Consider the following 18,891-nt stretch of genomic DNA (forward strand, 5'->3'; position numbering starts at 1 on the left):
GGAGCTTGGCTGCCCCACAAGCAGCGAGTTTTCGAGGCCCGGCCAGAGATTTGAACCCAGGTCTCCTCCGCGGTCCTAGTCCGGCACTCTAACCGTTGCACCACGTTGTCTCCGCATGTTCTACGCTAGAGCGCCGCCTTTCCAAAAGAGGTGCGGGGGCACGCACAGCTTTGCCTCCCACTTCACTTAGGCTCGGGCCATGTGCCCTCCAGAGGCCCTCCGCGTCCTCCTCCGGAGGCGCCCGAAGGTTCTGCTGAGAGCGGAGGCGGAGGAAGGGGGCGCGGCGGACCGGCGAGGGTGGTCGCTTGCCCGCTTTTTCCCCTTCTTGGTTGGGATGTCCCGAGGCGCAAGCGCCGGCCCCTCCGCCGCCGCCCGCAAGCCAGAGCAGACTCGCGGACCCTTTCTCGAAGAGCAGTTTCTGGCCATTTGCCGAGAGGTGGCCAAGCCCAGGGAAGGGGCCAGCGGGTCGTGGGAGCTCATGGCCGAGGCCGTGAGCTTCAGCATCTTCCGGCTCTATGATGAGGTGCGAGGGGCAACAGCAGCCACCGCAATTGCAAAGGAAGAGACCGAGGCCTACCAAAGCGATTCTGAGGGACGCCACGTTGCCATAGAAACATGGAGTGGGGAGGGGAGGAGGAGGAAGAGGGAGGCGGGTATGAAATTGGGCCGAAGCGGGGAGGGCAACGCGTCGTTACCATAGAGACATTAGTTGTGCTCTAGGCATAAGCATTAGGCTCTTTAATCAACCAGTCCTCTGATTTTATTTTTAATCCCACCTTTCCTCCAAGCTGGCCTGCATATCTCTTCCCTCACAACAACCCTGCCAGGTAGGTTAAATTGAGAAAGCGACTGGCCCGAGATTACTCAACCAGAACTTTGTGGCTAAGAGGAGTTTGAACCTTAGCATCCCAAACCTACGTCCAATATTTAACCTATTTTCAGAGGAATAGGAGAAGCAACAGATTTGCCATCTTCTGATGAAGTGAGGTAAGGGAGTTGCAGACCCTTTGATCTGGTAGCCCCATGCTTTCTCTGTTAGCTACAGCCTGCTCCCATCTGTTGGCCATAACACTTTTTTAAAGCAACAGATGTTATTAAGAAAAAGTATTTGAGCACAAAATGTCTTACCTTCACCAATGGGCAACAGCAGCCTTTCATAATTTAAGAAGCTCTCCTGCATCAAACCAAAGATGCATCTAGACTAGCATTCCAATCTCTAATGGTGATCACCCCACTGTTCAAGTTTGGCTGAGGTATGACTCGAAGGCAATAGCCTTCCCTTGTTGTTTGGCCCCAGCATCAGGTATGTAGGGTATACTGCCTCTGAACATGAAGGTTCAGGGGAGCTGTCATGGCTAATAGCTACTAACAAGCCTATCCTCCATGATAGTCCCATGTTTATCCACAGCCACCAAGGAATAGGGCTTCATTCCAGGACAGATGATAAGACTCTCACACAGGCCTGAACTTCAGTACCTTTCTTTTTATAAATTAAGAACAATTTCCATCTCTGGTGACAGCATTCAAAACATTTTGTGAACTTTTAAGGATACACTTGTAGCACTGCAAAAACATCTGCCACGATACAGCTCCTGATTGTACAGGCTCATTGTCCTTGCTCCTGTACATGAAAAAACAAAATTAAAGATGCAGCAATAGGGGGAAATCTTACCTGTTGAGTTTCTACCTGTCATGCAGATGTTAGGGGTAGGAAGGAAAAATAGAACAGCTACCCCATATCAGTTCTAGAGTCCTGGTATGGGCTTATCAAATGGATAGAGCCAACCAACCTAAGGGAGCACAGGGGGAGTGAAGCATGGATGATGTGTTCATGAAATGAATCAAGTTGTCCCTTGAGATCTAGTGATAGATTATGGGTGGTCCAGATATGAAGCATAAAGTAGGGATTGATAACTTCCTGTAGAGTATTGAACAGCAACTGGCAGCCTGTGGGCCAAATCTGGTCCCCAGGGGGTGTCATCTGCTCACCTCCTCTCCCTCCCCCCTAAACTTCAGGCAAAAGGAATGTGTGGCAGTGACTGTGAATATGGAATTTGATTTAGGGAACAGGAGTGGCTCATTCCCCACCCCTTACTCAAAGTTATCCTCCAGTAAAGCTGCTTACGGTCTAGAGGCAGTATGGACTGATTCCTGTTCTGTTTAAAGAAGAACAAGAAAATCTACTTCTTGGGGTGCTTATAGATTTAGGTCATCAGCCATTTTGCTGCAACTGTAGTGCTTAAGGGGATACCCCATTTTTCATGGGCATTCTGCTTCTGTCTGTCATCCCATCCTTCACCCCACCCCTAGGACCCCATGATCCTGTGGTTTACTATTTTCTTTTAGTCTTCTGCTTCCCAGCCCTGAGATGAGATGAGAGAGTGAGTGCTAACAGATGGGCTTTGTGTTGGTTAATCACAGGAGTGCACAACTGTTGTCTCTTTTTCTTTCCCTTGCTCCCTTTCACTTAGGGATGTTTACTAGGACAATGTTTGAGAACCTGTGCAGAATGCCAATCTAAGCCTTGGTTCAAAGTTTGGCTTTTTTGCGGTATTCTTGAATAGGGAGGTGGGCAGGATGCCAGGAGTATAGCCAGAGGCAGAGTTTTTTTCTTTCCTTCTCTTGCTAAACAGTTTGTGTCCTTGGAAACAGCAAGTTTAAAAAATCTACAAGCTCCCCTCCCGTTTTGTCCCTTGCAGTGCCTGCTGAAAGAGTATGGGGAGCTAGTGTGGGCTTGAGAGTTAGAAAATCAAAAATATTTATTTTCTCAAAGCCAAAACCTTCTTTGAAGTAGCTTGCTTTTTGGAACAGTTCTGCTTGCTCCACATGTGTTTGAATTCCTTCTTTCCTTGACATAGGCATTAATTTTCCCAGTAAGAAAAGGACCATATGCTTATTCTGACCAGTGTGAGAGCTAAAACGATTTGGGACCTTAGAGACTACAGTAGGGCCCCACTTTACAGCGCTTCGCTTTGCAGCGCTTCGCTAATGCGGCAGTCCCAGTTAGACACAATTAGACTAAAGCCCCACTCATGCGGCGCTTGTTCCGCTTTTAAGGCAGTTTTCGGGCGTTCCACGCCATTCTATTCAATGAGTTCTGCTTTTCAGCGGTTTTCGCTTTTCAGCGGGGGTCTGGAACGTAACCCGCCATATGAGCGGGGCCCTACTGTATCTCCTTCCCTGTAACTTACAATGCTGTCCTGTACACAGAAGTACATCTAGGCAAGTGAGTACTGTATAGGATTGCAGCCTTATTAAAAATGTCTACCTTACCATGTCCCAAGGGCTCAGTGCAAGTGACGAGTTGAAAAAAAAATCTTAAAAACAAACAACCCCACCCCCCAACCAAATCTTTTTAGTGTTTTGCATCCCAGGGAAGCAAGGTAATTGTTTGCCTCAGAAATGATCTAATAGTCGGCTTGTATCCATCTCAGTATTCCAGCTCTTCCTGAGACACACCTTCTCTTTATCCTCTTGACCCTGCAGCCCAGGGATGGCCATGTATTGGCTTGGGCCAAATTTGGCTCCTGCAAAGCAACTTTTCCTGGCTCCAAGTGGTGCTACCAATTTTTAATCTCTCTCTCTCTCTCTCTCTCTCTCTCTCTGTGTGTGTGTGTATGTGTGTTTAGTTGCTTACTGTTCTATTTGTAAGGAAGGAGTACGCATTCTGTTTTTCTTTCTCATGCACATTCTGGAAAGACCAGGGAGCACTGCCAATCTGCCTATTAAGGATATTTCAGGGAACATATTTGTTTCTTAGCCCTGCCCCAGTCAGTGATCTTATACTATTCAAGTTGATGTGCTCCACACCTGTGAAGCCTTTACCATGGGATACGTTACTGTACAACCTGACTACATGAGAAGGATCGAATGTTTTGGCCCATGCACCAATATCTGGACAACAGAGTGACCCCCCAATGATACAGATGTTGTTGTTATTATTTACATTTATAAACCACCTTTCTTCCAGGGAGCTCAAAGAGGTGTACATGGTTATTCCATCTCCATTCCATCTTTACAGAAATCCTGTGAAGTAAGTTAGGCTGAGAGACAGTGACTAGCCCAGTGCGCTTCATGGCTGAGTGGAGATTTGAGCCCTGGTCTTCCAGGTCATAGTCTGACATTCTAACCATTATACCATGCTGTCTCTCAGTTGTTGGTCATCCCTGCTCTTTTGTATCATATCTCATACTCTACTTTCATGTTCTCAAGCCTTCCCCCCCCCACTTTCTCCCATTCCTAATCCTTTAACTCAGGTATATCTTCTGAGAAACTTTGTACAGCACAATTCTGTGCATGTTGTCTTCAATAGCACTTACTCTCTAAGAAGTGTATTTGGGATTGCAGTCTTGGTTTTTCTGTCTGTGTGGTGAGGGTGTGCAGAAAAATGTAGTGCCTCCACAGCTCTGGAACTCCTTTCTTTTGACTTCCCATGGTATGACCCTAAGTTCTTGTGGCATAACCTTAATTTAATAAGCATGTGAGGCAGTAAACTCTGCTTCATTGGAGTGAATAGGGCAGTGCCCCATCAATCTCAAGTCTGCCCTCTGCTAGCCCCCACCTGTCTGCCTTCTTACTTGGTTGCACCTCCTGACCTCCAGGATTGGTTGTAGCACTGCCTTTGGGCTTCCTCCTCCTTAGTGTCAGTGTTCACCTTGTAGAACTCAGCAGGAGGATGGGGACAAAACTGGAATGAGTTGGCTCCGCCTGTCATGAGCTCTGGCTCCACTTGCTATTTCGGCTTGCTGACTTCTGCCCTACCAGTCCCAATGGGCACCACTTATCACTGATGTGAGCAGCTTGTTGTTGTAGTTAATTAACTTTTATTGCTTTTAAAGTGATGTTATCTATCCAGGCCTTTGAGATAGGATGGAGAAAGGGAGCCCTGCAAAAGGCAGTTTCCCAAGTAATGGAGAGACAGATTGCTGGCCCACTAGGGAGAAACTCCAGCATTGGTCCACCACTGACTGCACTCCTCCTCCTTCTCTTAGACTGTCAGAACAATCATGGTTTACTTACCAAACTTGTATTTAAGCACTCACTTGGTAGCCATAGGTGATAAGGAGGAACTGCATGAAGGCAAGTAAGAGGGCTGGCAGAGGAAGGAGCGGTCACTCCATTCTTCCTCTGTGCCCAATATAGAAATCCAGTGGACTGCCAGAAGAGGAAATTCCCCCACTCCCTGCACCCAGCATAGAAATGCATGGGCTGCTGCAGGAGAACTGAGCTCTCTGTCCCTCCTCCGTCAGCCCTCATGAGGTTCATAAAATATTTTGCAGGTAAGCAACATTCAGGTGTTATTTACAAGGCTGATTTATAGGTACAAACACACATGCAAAACATATCCTGAAATCAAAAGCATATTTAATTCACCCTTTCTTCTGTCACTTACTGCTTTGAATTACTTAGTAAAGAATTCATTGCTTCTCTGTGTCCCTTTTGAAAACATTCATTTTTATCAAACTTGTGAGCAAGAGCCATTTTATCCACTGGCTTGCCTCTTCCCTTATTATCAAATCAAGATTATACAGCCACAAGAGTGGCTGTATACTATAGCCAGCGGGGATTTTTCACATTCCGCAGTGTTAAATTGAAAATACCCCCTCATGCCATTCTGATGCTTCCCATAAGCTCATTTCAAAACAAACCCTTACATAACTTATAGTCCTGAACTCAGAAACGCTTGCTTAACAACCCTGTCAATTTTCATGGCGATACACAAAACATTCAGAGAGAATCGAGAGTTCAAAGTGTAAAAAGAGAGAGAAAAACCTCAGAGCCCTTTTGGACTTTTTTCTCTGAGAGTTCTCATAATCTGTTGAAATTCATTAAAAATCAGCTATGTTCACAGAGTACCTGTAATCCTAATACTGACATTGCCCCATACTCTGACCTTCATCTGCTGCAGTTTAAAAGTTTAAAAAAAGCCTGGCTGATTTTTAATTAATTTAATAAATTTTGGCTGGGACCCAATGATAACGCGGAGCATGCTCAGTAAGAACCAACTGTCATAGTTCTAAAAGCCTCACAGCTGCTGGGCTTGCCTAATCAGGGGGCCACACCCACACCAGACTTTGATTTCATGTGAGATAGTAATGGCTTCCCTCAAAGAATCCTGGCAAGTGTAGTTTGTGAGGGGTGCTAAGAGACTCCTATTCCCCTGAGAGAATGGTTAACAGTCAGCCACTCTGATTGAAGGTCTGTGAGGGGAACAGGGCATCTCCTAGCAACTCTCAGCACCCTTCACTAACTACACTTCCCAGGATTCTTTGAGAGAAGCCATGACTGTCCAAAGTGAAATAAAGGCCTAGTGTGGATGTGGCCAGGGAAAGCTTTGGTTTAAATTTGGGTGGGAGGCTACATGTGTCTGCTGTAGAATGAAAAGGTGGGGGAAAGGATGAAAAAGAATGATTCTGTTTACAATGTTTTCCTTTTGGAAAGGAAAGGGGCTTCCCTTCTGCCCAGTGCCCACCCACCCAATCTCCTCCCCTCCCACTCCCTGCCCCTTCCCTGGGTCAGTGTTGGACTACGACCTGGGAGACCAGGGTTCGAATCCCCACACAGCCATGAAGCTGACTGGGGGACCTTGGGCCAGTCACTGCCTCTTAGACTCAGAGGAAGGCAATGGTGAAATCACCTCTGAATACCGTTTACCATGAAAACCCTATTCAAAGGGTCGCAATAGGTGGGGATTGACTTGAAGGCAGTCCATTTTCATTTTCAAACATGATTGCATAGAAATAAATCCCACTGAACTAAAAAAATATGCAAATGATCAAACCCACCCTCCTTTCTCCTTTCTCCTTCCTCCTATCCCCTCTTCTTGCCCCTTCCCTCCCCCTTCCTTTGCCCCTCACTCCCCATCCCCTTCCAATTCCCTCTTTCCCCTTCCCCCTTCCCATGGTGAGTTTTACCTATCTTAAGCATGATTGCACGAGAGTAAATACCATTGAACTCTATAAGCATGCAAATGATCAAACCTGCCCTCCCCTCCACCTTCCTTTGCCCCCTCCAATATGCTCCTTCCCACTCCCCCTCCTCCTCCCCCATGGTCAGTGTTTCCTATCCTAACCAAGATTGCATAGGAGTAAATCCCACTGAAAATACGCATGCAAATGATCAGACCTGCTTTTCCCCTCTCCTCCCCTCTCCCTCCTCCCCTGCCCACTCCAGCCCTCCCTCCCCCCGCATCAGTTTTACCTATCCTAAGCATGATTGCACGGGAGTAAATCGCACTGAATTTAATAAACATGCAAATGATCGAACCTGTCCTTCTCCTCCCATCTGCATTTCCCCCCCTCCCTCTTCCTCCTCCTCCTCCCCTCCCCATCCTCTGTGGTCAGTTTCACCTATCCTAAGCATGATTGCAGGGGAGCAAATCCCATTGAACTCAATAAGCATGCAAATGATCCATCCATTCTCAGCAAACTTGCACAGGATCCCATTTCTTACCTCCTGGATTAAAAAGCAGGGAAATTCACTAACAGGCAAAAAACCTTGCGGTTTAAGAACATACCTATAGCCCACAGCTATTCTATCAAACTTTAAAAAGCAGGGAAATTGGGCAGCTATAGTGAATGCACCAGGGGAGCAGGAGACCTGACCTCCTCTCTGAGATATTGGACTGCCCTACAAACTGGTCAAAATGCAAACACCATTTGGGTTGGTCTTTCACAGTCCAATCCACTTGCTGTGTAGCTTGGAAGAATTTGGTAACGTGCCTCTGAGCATATGGTGAGTGGTGGCAACACCTGCAATCAGCCCAAATAATAGAAAGAATACATGTGCTGTGCTGATCTTGTTTTAGCAGGGAGGAAGCAACATTATTAAGACAGTTGATATAGTTCAGATGGTCACTTTGAATGTGTCTGATTTCCTTTGCAATTTTAGTGAAGTTTCCTATAGGAAATCATTTTCTTTTGTTTCTATTTCTGTGAATATGTGAAGTACAGCAACTCTTTGCAAAATTTATACTAAAAAAACTCCAAACATAATTGTGGAATAATGGCACTGACTTCTGCAGAATAGTCTCCAGTGGACCTCAGGAGTATCTCAATTTGCACAAGATAAAACAGTGGTAGGTGAAATATATTCTAGCAAAATGCTAGGTGTGCTCTATGTTTTTAATTGACTGTGCCCACCTTGCCTTATATGAAGTGGTTTAAACAGCAGGCTGAAAATATGCATCCTCTTTTTTCCAACAGCTAGAGTCATTGCTGAAGTAGCAACATATTGGAATCAGTCTGATTTTTCATCAAACTGCAGGTCCAAATTCAACTGTTAATGCACCCAAAATAGAAATAGAACATAACCTCCAATTTGAAACACAAAAGGCTGTCTTCACCATCATATGACACTGACCAATAAAAAGGCTTTGAAATTAATAAAAATAAATTTGACACAGATTTCTGGGATGAATAATGAGGGACATAAAATTTTCTAGTTTAGATTCTCTGTAGAAACATTAATAACATAGGAAAGAAGCAGAGTAAGAAGAACACCCACAAACATACAAAAATATAATTCTCTATCTTGGGAGATGGCAAGTGTTGCCACCACTCACCATATGCTCAGAGGCACATTTTACCAAATTCTTCCAAGCTACACAGGAAGTGGATTGGACTGTGAAAGACCAACCCACATGACCAATTTGTAGGGCAGTCCAATATCTCAGAGAGGAGCTCAGGTCTCCTGCTCCCCTGGTGCATTCACTATAGCTGCCCAATTTCCCTGCTTTTTAAAGTTTGATAGAATGGCTGTGGGCTATAGGTATGTTCTTAAACTGCAAGGTTTTTTGCCTGTTAGTGAATAGTCATTGTGTTATGAATGGGCTTCAGCTGAATGTAAAACGATAGACAGAACATCTACAGCAAACAGGACTATATGGTTTGGATGATTAAAAATGTAATCATAAGTCTTATGAGTGTTATACCATGTGAACAAAGAAATCCTGACTATTATTGCCATATTTGAGAGGTAGTTGAAGGTCTCATTTACAAATTAACCTGCAGATTTTGACATAATCCGGCAATCTGCTGTGTTTCCGGATCACAAATTGGCACGAAAATCCTCTCCAAATTTTACTTCGTTGTCTTCATAATTGGCTTTCCTCTAAGCTGATGCATTCTTAACTGCTGCCTAAGTCATAATGATTGCCATTTACATCCATTAACCTCCCTCCAATTTTCTCTTTGTTTTGTTAATTCTCAGAAATGGCCAACATAAGAACATAAGAAGAGCCTGCTGGATCAGGCCAGTGGCCCATCTAGTCCAGCATCCTGTTCTCACAGTGGCCTACCAGGTGCCTGGGGGAAGCCCGCAAGCAGGACCCGAGTGCAAGAACACTCTCCCCTCCTGAGGCTTCCGGCAACTGGTTTTCAGAAGCATGCTGCCTCTGACTAGGGTGGCAGAGCACAGCCATCATGGCTAGTAGCCATTGATAGCCCTGTCCTCCATGAATTTGTCTAATCTTCTTTTAAAGCCATCCAAGCTGGTGGCCATTACTGCATCTTGTGGGAGCAAATTCCATAGTTTAACTATGTGCTGAGTAAAGAAGTACTTCCTTTTGTCTGTCCTGAATCTTCCAACATTCAGCTTCTTTGAATGTCCACGAGTTCTAGTATTATGAGAGAGGGAGAAGAACTTTTCTCTATCCACTTTCTCAATGCCATGCATAATTTTATACACTTCTATCATGTCTCCTCTGACCCGCCTTTTCTCTAAACTAAAAAGCCCCAAATGCTGCAACCTTTCCTTGTAAGGGAGTCGCTCCATCCCCTTGATCATTCTGGTTGCCCTCTTCTGAACCTTTTCCAACTCTATAATATCCTTTCTGAGATGAGGCGACCAGAACTGTACACAGTATTCCAAATGCGGCCGCACCATAGATTTATACAATGGCATTATGATATCGGCTGTTTTATTTTCAATACCTTTCCTAATTATCGCTAGCATGGAATTTGCCTTTTTCACAGCTGCCGCACACTGGGTCGACATTTTCATCGTGCTGTCCACTACAACCCCGAGGTCTCTCTCCTGGTCGGTCACCGCCAGTTCAGACCCCATGAGCGTATATGTGAAATTAAGATTGTTTGCTCCAATATGCATAATTTTACACTTGTTTATATTGAATTGCATTTGCCATTTTTCCGCCCATTCACTCAGTTTGGAGAGGTCTTTTTGGAGCTCTTCGCAATCCCTTTTTGTTTTAACAACCCTGAACAATTTAGTGCCGTCAGCAAACTTGGCCACTTCACTGCTCACTCCTAATTCTAGGTCATTAATGAACAAGTTGAAAAGTACAGGTCCCAATACCGAACCTTGAGGGACTCCACTTTCTACAGCCCTCCATTGGGAGAACTGTCCGTTTATTCCTACTCTCTGCTTTCTGCTTCTTAACCAATTCCTTATCCACAAGAGGACCTCTCCTCTTATTCCATGACTGCTAAGCTTCCTCAGAAGCCTTTGGTGAGGTACCTTGTCAAACGCTTTTTGAAAGTCTAAGTACACTATGTCCACTGGATCACCTCTATCTATATGCTTGTTGACACTCTCAAAGAATTCTAATAGGTTACTGAGACAGGACTTTCCCTTGCAGAAGCCATGCTGGCTCTGCTTCAGCAAGGCTTGTTCTTCTATGTGCTTGGTTAATCTAGCTTTAATAATACTTTCTACCAGTTTTCCAAGGACAGAAGTTAAGCTAACTGGCCTGTAATTTCCGGGATCCCCTCTGGATCCCTTTTTGAAGATTGGCGTTACATTTGCCACTTTCCAGTCCTCAGGCACGGAGGAGGACCCAAGGGACAAGTTACATATTTTAGTTAGCAGATCAGCAATTTCACCTTTGAGTTCTTTGAGAACTCTCGGGTGGATGCCATCCGGGCCCGGTGATTTGTCAGTTTTTATATTGTCCATTAAGCTTAGAACTTCCTCTCTCGTTACCACTATTTGTCTTAGTTCCTCAGAATCCCTTCTTGCAAATGTTAGTTCAGGTTCAGGGATCTGCCCTATATCTTCCACTGTGAAGACAGATGCAAAGAATTCATTTAGCTTCTCTGCAATCTCCTTATCGTTCTTTAGTACACCTTTGACTCCCTTATCATCCAAGGGTCCAATTGTCTCCCTAGATGGTCTCCTGCTTTGAATGTATTTATAGAATTTTTTGTTGTTGGTTTTTATGTTCTTAGCAATGTGCTCCTCAAATTCTTTTTTAGCATCCCTTATTGTCTTCTTGCATTTCTTTTGCCAGAGTTTGTGTTCTTTTTTATTTTCTTCATTTGGACAAGACTTCCATTTTCTGAAGGAAGACTTTTTGCCTCTAAGAGCTTCCTTGACTTTGCTCGTTAACCATGTTGGCATCTTCTTGGCCCTGGCGGTACCTTTTCTGATCTGCGGTATGCACTCCAGTTGAGCTTCTAATATAGTGTTTTTAAACAACTTTCAAGCATTTTCGAGTGATGTGACCCTCTGGACTTTGTTTTTCAGCTTTCTTTTTACCAATCCCCTCATTTTTGTGAAGTTTCCTCTTTTGAAGTCAAATGTGACCGTGTTGGATTTTCTTGGCAATTGGCCATTTACATGTATGTTTAATTTAATAGCACTGTGGTCACTGCTCCCAATCGGTTCAACAACACTTACATCTCGCACCAGGTCCCGGTCCCCACTGAGGATTAAGTCCAGGGTTGCCGTCCCTCTGGTCGGTTCCATGACCAACTGATCTAGGGAATAGTCATTTAGAATATCTAGAAACTTTGCTTCTTTGTCATGACTGGAACACATATGCAGCCAGTCTATGTCCGGGTAGTTGAAGTCACCCATTACTACCACATTTCCTAGTTTGGATGCTTCCTCAATTTCATATCTCAAGGTCTCCCTGAGCATTTTGATCAGGGGGACGATAGATCGTTCCCAGTATTAAGTCCCTCCTGGGGCACGGTATCACCACCCACAACGATTCTGTGGAGGAGTCTGCCTCTTTTGGGGTTTCGAGCTTGCTGGATTCAATGCCTTCTTTCACGTATAGAGCGACTCCGCCACCAATACGTCCTTCCCTGTCCTTCCGATATAGCTTATATCCAGGGATAACCGTATCCCACTGGTTTTCTCCATTCCACCAGGTCTCAGTTATGCTCACTATATCAATGCTCTTCTCTAAGACCAAGCACTCCAGTTCTCCCATCTTGGTTCGGAGGCTCCTAGCATTAGCGTACAGGCACTTGTAAGCAGTGTCTCTCTTCAAGTGTCTTTGGCACTTGTGGTTAGGCCTGTGGTAATTTTGCTCTTCTGAATTTATATCCTGTGCCCCTGCTCTCACAATGCCTACTTCTAGGCCTACCCCTTTTAAAATTTCATCATTTCTTTGGTTTTTATCCCAGGGGGGAGGTTTATTCCGAACCGGACCTTTCTCAGCTCCTGTCGGGTTTCCCCCCTCAGTCAGTTTAAAAGCTGCTCTGCTACCTTTTTAATTTTAAGTGCCAGCAGTCTGGTTCCATTCTGGTTCAAGTGGAGCCCGTCCCTTTTGTACAGGCCCGGCTTGTCCCAAAATGTTCCCCAGTGCCTAACAAATCCGAACCCTTCCACCCTACACCATCGTCTCATCCACACATTGAGACTGCGAAGCTGGGCCTGTCTGGCTGGTCCTGCACGTGGAACTGGTAGCATTTCAGAGAAAACCACCTTGGAGGTCCTGGCTTTCAGCATCCTACCTAGCAACCTAAATTTTGCTTCCAGGACCTCACGGCTGCATTTCCCCATGTCGTTGGTGCCAACGTGCACCACGACCACTGACTCCTTCCCAGCACTGTCTACCAACAATCTCCCACCCATTAAATTGTAGTACAGAGCATACTTGGACAAGATTCCCATCCACACACACCCCAGCTTTTGAATTGCTGCTGCTGCTGCGCTCTCTCTCTCTCTCTTGTTGTGTGTGTGAGTGAATGACTTAGTTTTACATTCCCTAAAAAAGAAGTTAAAATAAGTGATGGTGGTTGACTTTTCAACAGTAAAAATAAAAAGTACCATAAAACAACAACAACAGCGAAATTGGGAGGGGGAGTCCTCTTTAAGTAGCACATCAGTTAGCCTGAGGCAAGAGACAGACTCAATTATTTGCCTAATTGACATGTTAATAGGAAAAACGGTGCAAAAGCACCTACAGCATAACCATTTTCATAAGTATTTTCGTCAGAAATTATGTTATTTTTTCGCTTTGAAAAACCAACAGATCAGCAATTGCAAAAACAAATTGGAACAAAAAAATGGCAGATTGGCACCGAAAGCCAGACTGTCAGGATTAAAATGGAAGGGGAACCAGCTGGTGAACCCCTTCCCTAACACACCCACGCTATGTTGGAGGAAGTAGTGGATATATTACTAGGAGTGTTCTGACAAGTGCTTTGGGATAGCAGCAACCATGCTGCTGTGGGTAACATTAATGAAGCCAAAATGCTAGTCCTTGCCATAATGTTCATAGATTGGACTGGCCCAAATCTGTCTGTTTTAAATTAATTTCACTGTCATGTAAGTTTAAGGACAAATCTCGGCCCCCTCAGTACAGATTTCAGACTACTTCCGCTTCAGGATAGACAGCTGGCCAACTCAGTAGGGCATTCTGCCTTGAAATACTGAAGTCCTGCTGGTTTATCAGCCAAGAGAAAATCCTTGTGGGCTGCCCGTGGTCAGAGACTGCATGAATCAAGCAACTGGCAGAGAAGCCTGGAAATGGAGTCTAGTGCAGGCAGGAAGCCCAATTCTCCACCAACTGAAATGCTATCAAAATTGGGACGTGTGCTGGAGGAATGCTTAAAGCCTCAGCTATTTTGGTGTGTGTTGTGTGACCCTACTGAATTAGATACAATAGGAATTTGGATAACTGGGATTTGGAAGTAATGTATTTTAAATGCTAACTTAGTTTGGTGGTGTGAAAATGCATCCAGGTCAGCAAATGCTGACACTGTTTTAGAATAATTTCACACGTGGTTTATAACATTTTTTGTTTGCTTGTTTGTTTAAGTTATGTTGTAATGTGAATGCAAAAGCTACATTGGCCAGAATGCTTATTCAAATAATAAATTCATTTCTTCTGGTTTCTCTTCCACACTAAGACCAATCACACAATCATCCCAGAGAGGCTCAAAGGTGATTTAAGCATGTGTGGTTGACAACATGATTGTTAGCAGACTGGAATACAGTTTCATCCCTCAAGAAGAAAGTGTATAGATGCCATACTTGGCTCAGTTTTAAATAAAGTGATTGTGTTTGTGCTGCTAAGGCTCATCTGAGTTGAAGGTAGCATAAGATAAATGGGGGAATTCATCCAGTAATTTGGAGGTACGCTAAAAAATTAGGGGAGGGATGTTAGATTATATAACTTTTCTTTGCAAATTTGCACTTTATTTTAAGTAGGATTAGTTTGTTAATTCTTTGTCGGACAGCTGCTTTTCACTGTTGTGGTATGTTGAAGTATACTACTGTGGTAATCCATGGTCACATACTTTGCATGGGCATATCTCTGAGCATAAGAAGAGTCCTGTTGGATCATGCCAAGGACCCATCTAATCCAGCATCCTGTTCTCACTGTGGCCAACCAGTTGCCTCTGGGAAACCCACAAGCAGAACCTGAGTGCAACAGCACTCTACTCTCATTTGTGATTCCCAACTACTGATGTTCAGAGGCATAGAGGCATTGTGAAAAGTAGCACAAAGAGAGAAAAATACTGTCTACCGTGTTCTATGTGCACTACAAAGCTACTCCGAGAAACTGAGAAGATGTCTAGCATCATCACTATATAAGTAATACTTGGTGTCATCGTGTTCAGGGCTGAAAAGCAGGGCTTTTGCAGGATTGGTGAGAATATCAAGAGGAGAGATTCTTCTACCCTTGCTAATAAACATTGGGGTATTAGAACATCCCCTGGCCTTTCCCCCAAACCATCCCTAATGAGGGAGAGTATCAAACACGGGGGTTCACAGAAACATGCAGCTAATGAACAGATAGGGCCAGACCATAAATCTGCCAGGCAGAAGGAACCAGGGGGTCAGCCAGTGTGTTTTACCATTTGGGAAACGCCAAAAGATGAGACAGAGAAGGTAGTCCAAATGTCCAGAAGCCAAGAGATCCAATCAGGCAGGGCAGGATTCAAGGCACACGTTTAACAGGAGAGCTGGAGTAACGTCTGCAGCAAGGCTTGACATTGACTCTAGTAAGGAGTCTCCCTTTCCTTCCAGCCCTTTTGTACTTTGCATGCTGGCCCAGGTGCTTCCAATCAGCCTGTGTTCTTATGAGCTCTCCTGCACCTTAATTGTGCTGATTGCCTTTGTTGCAGCACCTGTTGGTGTCTTCTCTCTGCTGGAGAAGGGGCAGCTCCTGGTCACTTCCTGATTCTGGCAGGCAGGCTCCCTCAGGGCATTGTCTCTGGTCTGGTGAAGGATCCTGGGCTGTCTCCCGGCTTGTCCCCTCTCCTGGGTCTGCGGTCTACCATTCCTCTTCCTCCCCAGATGAGTCCTCTGAGGGGGGCATGACAGAGAGTTTTTCTCATGCTGCTCAGGAATATCCCTGGCAGCAAAGGCCAACACTCGGGCACTAGCCCTGGAACAGTGGCTCCTTGCACACATCATGGTATGTACATCATATACCACAGCTTATTGTGATTGGGGAGTGTGGTAGTGAACACTGCTGAATTACTTCTATTTCACTCTATCCTTCTTAGAGTAAGAAGGAACAAACCACAAGCCTTGACTTACCATGACATGTGACAGTATTCATGGTTTCCTTCTTGGCTTACCCTTGTGGTTTGAAGAGAAACAACCACAAGTGCTGGTTCACAAGTCATGGTAGATCAAGCCTTGTGGTTTATTGCTTCCAGTTCCAGGAAGGCTGGTGAGAAATGGGAGTGATTCAGTATGCAGTGTGCCGGCCTGGGCTCCTTTGGGAGCAGTGGTGGCTGGTGGCTCTGTATCAGAGGGGCAGTGAAATCCACTCTGGGTTTCAGTCCAAATTTACAGCTCCTTGAAAGTTTGGACTAAAACTCAGAGCAGATTTCACTGCACTACTGACGTGGAACCACCAGCCACCACTATTTGGGATTAAGTGCAGGATATAAATTTAATCAAATAAATAAATAACCTATGTTTAATGGCTTACCATGATATCTGAGTACTGTCAGTGTGTGAATTGTGTTAGGAGAAGTGAGTGCAACTTGCTTTACTTATGTTAATACAAGAGTCATTGCTTGGAAAGATTCTGAGAAGGCTATCTCTGCACCCCAAGAGCTCCAGAGATTCCTCAGGGTATGCTTGCTTTCCAATTCTTTGAAGTCATTGGGCAACAGAACTCCTTCTGATGGTGAAGTGGGGCTGTCCCTTTGTTGCTGAAATGATCTCAAGGGGTGGGAAAATTGGGCATAGAGAACAAGCTTAATATTCCACTCCCTGCCCAGTGCATTGCTAGGTACTTAAAAGATGTGGGGCAGAGACCCTGACACAAATCTGCAAAAAAGTTGTATGTAATTTGATTATGTAAAATAAGATGGGGGTCTCACCAGTATTACTCTTCATAGGATGCCCAGTTGTGCTGTAAGCAAAGAGAACAACAATTTGAATTTAAAAGTATGTCTCTGTGTGTGTCTCTGTGTGTGTGTGTGTATGAGAGAGAGTGTGAGTGAGTGAAGTAGTTCCAGGGCCTAGCATTAAAGACCTGGGGCTTAGGCCCCCTGGAATACCCATAACAATGGCCCTGCTCCTTCTCTTTCCTCTGAATTTTCATGGCCCCCCCTTGTAGAGTGTTAAAGTCACCAATTCTCCCCCTCCAGCATATAATAGCTAGAAACAAAGATAATACATTGAGACCCTTATGCTATTCAAAGCCGAAAGAAATGTGCTTCACCATTATCCTCCCATGTGTTATTATTTAATGTAAATGCAGACCAGCAATTTAAATAGAAGGAAATCTTCTCTTCTACATTATGTTTGAATATGCAGACAGTTATTTCAGAGATAAGAAAATTCGCTTGTCTGGCCAGCAAGACTGAATAATGGGACTCTTTTTTGTTGATATTAGCAGATTTGGGAATGTATCCCAATATGAAATGTAATATATTAAACTTTTTATATTGGGGTACATTCCAAAATCTGCTTCTGTAAGTATATGTTTATAAATATTGCATTATACTTGCTAAGAAGGCATATTTGTCATAAATCATTGTATTTGTTGTTGTTGTACCATTTATAGGAAGCAGAGGGAGAAATGGCCTGGCTACAATTTTAAGGAAGGATGAGCATGTTATGTTGCCTTAAGGGTCATCTTGGAGTTGTAGTATGCATCTGATGGTCATGCTTAGTGATGCTGATGAAGTTTGCTAACAACAGGTTCATAATGCACATTTTTATTATGAGCCGTGCTCCTGAAACTCATACTCAATTTATAATTAATACTAAATCAATTTATAATTAATACTAAATAATAAATGTATTTCAAGCTGATGTTTGAATTGTCAGCATTCATCAGAGCAGGCCAGTGAGGCTGGTAGCAATCACTGACACACACTCAGAACTTGGTTATTTTATCCCCTTATTCAGCCTCAGTGACACTTTCCATCCTCCCTGATAACTACATTTCAGTCAGTCCAGTTTTAATGCCCCTTATTTTAGGGGGGGTGAGTTAACAGCTTCCTAGCCGCAATCTTCACATCCACAAGCCCTGCTGCCCACCCTCATGATTCCCACTTCTACTGGGAACCTATATTGTCACTGGCATTGTGCTTCACTTTCACATTGGGAGAGGAGTGTACACCACTGGAATGGGCTGGTGGGCGAGGCTGCTGCCAGAGCTGTCAACACTTCCTCTTTGTTCTGACCATTCAGGGGCCAGGATATTGAGACAATATACTACTTAAGAACCACACTGTTTCCTTCCCACCTTTGCAATACAGTTCTCAAGCAGCATTGCAAGACTTTGCATGGGCCAAGAGTCACATAACTAAACCTCGAGCCAATTTGGAACTCTCACAGAAGCAATAGTATTTTTTCCTGATAGGTCTCTGAGAAAGGCGGATTTGCACATTGCCAGTTATATTTAACATATTTTCATTGCACAACATTACAAATGTTATTCCCATCAACATGGTAGTTGCCACTTGTGGATGTGTGACATTTGTACTGTGAAATTTTTCAATCGGTAATTGCTCATGTGTATCAACATAGTGTCCTGTAACATATGGAATGGGTCTGCAACATCATTAGATTTGAAAAATGATCAGTTTTAAGCAGTTTTCAAACATACCTCTGGAACAAAGGGCTTATCCACACAGGAGCCTAACTTCATACTAAAGAAGCTGCTTTTACCATCACAATAGCTTTTCAAGGTCCACACTTCTTGCTCAACAGTAGCTTCCAATCTGCTGTTTTTTTCCGACACAAGTAGGCGTTTCTCTGGAAAGGTTTAGTATCGCTGTTTCCTTGTGGCCCTGCCCCCAATTTTACATGTTTATTTCCTCCGGAGTATGATATTGCTAATGGAGGAGGGGGTTTTTTTGGTCAGTTTCATTGTTTCTTGTCAATTGCATGCCTCTCAGGTTCAGCAGGGGAGAGCATTGGGCTGCAATTGACACAAAACTATATGAAAGTGATTATAGGAGGAAGTGAGTGAAAGGCAAAGTAGGCAGCAGCTGTGGCAGTTTTTGCGGGTGGCAGAGAGGGAGTGGGTGATGGAGCATAAGAGAGCCCGCCAACTAAAAAAAAAAATTAAAGCAAAGTACCTACACAGAGGAGCGCAGCGAAGCTGAAATGGTTTTTCCTTTCCTTTTCACATTATCAGTGGATTGGGTTGATACGGATTTAAAGGGGAAAACTGTGTTATAGCTTCTCCTTGCCTGCAATGTCATGTGAACCATG

The 18,891-nt window shown here is 44.3% G+C and overlaps 1 protein-coding gene across 4 annotated transcripts in view; it reads left to right on the top strand.

Annotated features, from left to right (window-relative positions):
• PCTP (phosphatidylcholine transfer protein) overlaps window positions 1–18,891 on the top strand; it is a 29,578-nt gene continuing 10,687 nt past the window's right edge. Inside the window, exon 1 of one of the 4 annotated variants that reach the window (XM_061621762.1) lies at window positions 1–523. In XM_061621762.1, coding sequence (XP_061477746.1) covers window positions 200–523 — 324 coding nt within the window. In that variant the 5' untranslated portion in view covers window positions 1–199. The other 3 variants (XM_061621765.1, XM_061621764.1, XM_061621763.1) reach the window with 3 other exon arrangements.

The sequence above is a fragment of the Rhineura floridana genome, chromosome 3, assembly GCF_030035675.1.
Source record: "Rhineura floridana isolate rRhiFlo1 chromosome 3, rRhiFlo1.hap2, whole genome shotgun sequence".
In the NCBI taxonomy this organism is placed as follows: domain Eukaryota; kingdom Metazoa; phylum Chordata; class Lepidosauria; order Squamata; family Rhineuridae; genus Rhineura; species Rhineura floridana.